We start from the raw sequence: 4,109 nt of genomic DNA, 5'->3' as shown, positions 1-4,109 counted from the left end.
GTTATGTAGGGGAGAAACTGCAGTTTGGCACGTTCGCTTTCCCTCAGCTATGGGACAGTAGCCAGTGGAATAGAAATATAGAAGCCCCAGCAGCTCTCGTTGCCCTGGGACTCTGGCTCCATGGAGGGAGTCCTATCTTCTAGACACATGGCTACGGGAGGCAAACCCCAGCCAGTTTTACCGGAGCAATTAGTTAGGATGGCAGACTTAGAGGGCCAGAGTTTTAAGTTCCTGCAATCTAAGCCCCCGATCACAGAGAAAAATGACTTGAGGACGGGATTAGCAAGGATTCTTTAATACAAAGTGCCGTAACGTAATCGGGCACGACAGTGTATAATTTAAATCATAAATACAGGCCGACTTTAAAGTTCCAGCTACAACGTTCCCGAAACTCAATCCACGGTGATACTCAGGCACATCCACCTCCACACGGAAAACCAGCACGGAAATAGAATAATGCTATTACGACAATATCTATTCCTAAAAGCATGATCTAGAGAGGAAACTCTGTGCGTGTGAACCGGCCTGGGTTGCCGTCTGAAACCTTTCAGTCATTTGAGATACTTCCTCATCTGGGCCACGTGGGCATGTGTCAGTTTAAACTTGGTTTCACATCTTAGTCAGTTTGGGACCTCCATTCACAGTTGCCGCCGTTTCAGGACCTTCTCAGACACGTGTCGTTTTGACTCTGAGACTGCTCCTGGTCAGAATGTGGGCTCTCCTTTCCCCCTGCTGTCTTTCGCAGTTGTCTAGCTGCCATTTCCTCTGCCCCGAGGCGCTTCTCCTTTCATGGTATTTTCCCCAGACTCCCCTGGGCGTCTCCCGATCCTCCAGCCCGCTTCCTATAAGGCACAATTCCCCCCAGTGCGGTTCTCCTGTGTTTTGGGAACATGGGCTTCTCTTCAGGGTCCTTTGAGCCTCAGATCAGTCACTTAAGGCTGTTGGCCTGGAGCGCATTCAGGAGGTTCAGGTAGATTTCCGATTTCAGGAACCTGGGGTAAGAGTCCCTCTCCATGAGAGTGTACACAATTTTTTGCGCCTCATCAAAGCTGGTGAGGGTTGGGGTTTGGATCATTTTGGCGGTAGATTCTCGGGTGTGATAGTCAATGTTGATCTGGAAAAGAAGAACACACTTCATTAACTTTCCATCTTTTCCCATTTAAACCCTACTTGGGTTTTACACACACACACACACAATTATTTATACGAAGGTACAAAGACCCATCCAGTTTATTAACAGGGGCATTCTACTGAGTGGTGTTTTCACAATATTCTGCTTCTCCAGGCCCGGAGAGACGTTTGCTCTTTAAATCTAGGCAATTGGGCTTTGGTTGAACTAAACTGAAAATAAAATCAAGTGAAATTAATCCATCATATTTTTGAGCACTTAATGTGTGCTTGGGAAAGTTCAATATAAAGGAGTTGGTAGACACTTTCAGAATTGAAAGTAGTGGGGATTTTGCTCTCCTTACAATGGGCAAAGGGTTATCGCGGTGGGTGACTTCCTTAGCCAGGATGGTCTCGGACACCCTCCGTGCCAGCCAAAGGTTAACATCAGACTCACTTGTTTTTCAGCATCCTGTTGAACGAATGCATTGTAAATGGTCTTGGCTTTGCAATGCAAATGATCGGATTCGGTTTTTTTATATTCCTCACAGGCCAACCAGAACTCAATGTTCTCCTCGCTGAACTCAGACTGGAGGAATCCTCTAAAGGTATCTTGCCCAGCTATGGAGAAGGAAGAAAATACATGCACACCGTTATATATGGAAGAAAAAACAGCATGCTTCCTAAGAAGTTAATAGACTATGTAGCTCTCCCTTGCTTTCAAATACAGTTTAGCTATGGGTCTCTTCCTCTGATCAACTGACAGTCGTAATTACAATCATAACCATGATAATAGTGGTATTTGTTAAGCGCTTACTATATTGTCATACTAAGCCCCGGTTGAGACAAATGTAATCAGATCAGACCCACTAGTAAACGGGGCTTACAATTAATAACCGTTTCCCGTTTCTGCTAATAGATCTCCTTTCATCCAAGAAACTCATAGAACTTTGCAAAATGGAATTCACTGATTTTAAGAACACTGCTAAAAGGTAGGAAGAGGTAAAAGTGATGGAATCATTTGGTGACTTAGAGAAAAGCCTTAGGAAGACAGATGAGAGAGCAGACTTAACCCGCTACTGTGGCTAAGAGCTCAAAATCTCTCTCCCTGACAAACTAATCAGCTCGAACTAAAACCCAGTGGCCTTTTCCATAGCATTTAAGCTCCAAGCTGGGGTAGAGGTTCAGAGACTGTATGGTGGCAAGGCAGAACACAATTGTGATTTTGAGAAATATTCTTAAACATACTTTTTTGGATCCAGTCATGGGGATATAATCGTCCTAGTTTTTTTTCAGACAAGATCATGCTCAAGTCAATTCAGTTTAGCACAATAACCAATCAATCGATGGTATTTATTGAGCACTTACTCTGTACAGAACACCATACTAAGTGCTTGGGAGAGTTCAGTACAACAGAGTGATATACCTCAGTTATAGGGAACGAAAGGGAAAAGGTGAGAGAGTTTTTCTTTTTTTTTTTCCCCTGCATCATTTCCAGCACTTTTCACTGTAGTCAATTCACTGGCAATGAAGTTTTAACAAAGCATGAGAAATCCATTTCCGTCTGATACTTACTTTCGTTGGCAAGAAGGTTTTCCAGAGATTGGGCCCACAGCGTTACCTCTTCTGCAGAAAGCCTGAGGAATCAAATTCAAATCAATCAGTAAACCATCTCTGATGCCACTTTGCACAAAAGACAATCATTTTGCTAATTGTTTTGAATAGCTCTTCAAGGCCAGCCTCGAGTTGGCAATTGGTTTTCTTAAGGCAGTTATCCCCAATATAGATTTTTAAGCCAATACTTGGAATAAATAAAAAAGTCTTAGGGAGAAATTTGAAATAATTTAATTTGAAAATTCATAGAAAACTGAAGATGAAATCACATATTCTTTTTAAATGGACACAGCTGTTCTAATGCCCATCAGGGGATAGTCTATGTTATTTGAAATAAAGTACAAGTGGTTTTTATTCTTCAAGTATGGATGGACATGCCTACAATATAGCAGTAAACTTTACTGTACTCCCCCAAGCCCTTAGCACAGTGCTCTGCACATAGTAAGTGCTCAATAATAGCCAATGGCTGATTAGTGGCTACTTTCATTGAGTGAACGATGTGCTGGGATACTTACATGATGCTCTTAGACCTAGAAGATTTGAGTCCAGATTCCAGATGTGGTAACATTGACTTCAAGTAGGTTTTCCAGTCCATTCCACTAGAAATAATGAAAGAAACACATTATTCAAACATTTGCTGTTCAAACCGTTTATGTTTAGAAAGACTCTACTAGATAGTCTGAGTTCACGGATAAAGCGAGAAGTACCGATCGTACCTTTCCTTCCATAACTATGTAACATGTAGTGAAAATGTGGCTAAATTCATGCCGATAACCTTTTAGAGCTGTTCATTTCATCTCTTCTTCCTACTCAGGTTGATTTTGATCCTATAATCTTTCCCCAAGTGAGCTTGAAATGCTGCATTCTCTGTAATGGCTAAGCCTATTGCTTTGCCTTCTTTCACTCTAATTCTCTTAGTCTTATTTCAGATACCCAAACTAGAAAGTTGGTGGTACTTACAAAGCCCTTGGCTTTTTCTTTTGAGTTTTATCTTCTAGCAGAGAGTGCTCCATTCTTTTCAGTTCTCTTGAGCTTGCAGAAGAAACAAATATCCCTGGCATTTTGTTTAGTCTTGGTCTGGTGAGGTCTGCCTCACAGTTCCCAAACTGCAAGTATTCTTTCAGCAGCAGCCTCAGAGCTTTATATAGCAAAGCAGGCTCTGCTCTCACTGGTACAAAAAGCTCTTTATCAAGTGATTTCACCGCAGACACTGGAAGTTCCCCTTTTCTGAGTGACGTGCCTTTTTTTTTTTTTTTTTTTTGAAAGAAAAACACTCAGCGGTGTCTCGTGGTCGAAACAACCAAATGAGACGGGTCACTTTGGTTACAAAAAAAATGTATCTCTATTATTTTATCTGAAGCGCCGACAATCCGTCCTAGATGACTGTA

General features: G+C 41.9%; 1 protein-coding gene across 1 annotated transcript; it reads right to left on the bottom strand.

The window, feature by feature from the left end:
- Positions 1–279: 279 nt before the first annotated feature.
- RGS1 (regulator of G protein signaling 1) lies at positions 280–3,903 on the bottom strand. The gene is made up of 5 exons (XM_007668999.3): positions 3,682–3,903; positions 3,237–3,320; positions 2,683–2,744; positions 1,565–1,728; positions 280–1,114 (listed from the first exon to the last, which is right to left on the bottom strand). Exons 1-5 carry the CDS (start codon positions 3,780–3,782, stop codon positions 929–931), a joined length of 597 nt encoding a protein of 198 aa, XP_007667189.1. The 5' UTR covers positions 3,783–3,903; the 3' UTR covers positions 280–928.
- Between the last annotated feature and the right edge of the window lie 206 nt (positions 3,904–4,109).

This window comes from Ornithorhynchus anatinus, chromosome 16 (assembly GCF_004115215.2).
Source record: "Ornithorhynchus anatinus isolate Pmale09 chromosome 16, mOrnAna1.pri.v4, whole genome shotgun sequence".
In the NCBI taxonomy this organism is placed as follows: domain Eukaryota; kingdom Metazoa; phylum Chordata; class Mammalia; order Monotremata; family Ornithorhynchidae; genus Ornithorhynchus; species Ornithorhynchus anatinus.
Note: the sequence above shows the minus strand (reverse complement) of the source record. Positions and strands in the feature narration are given on the sequence as shown.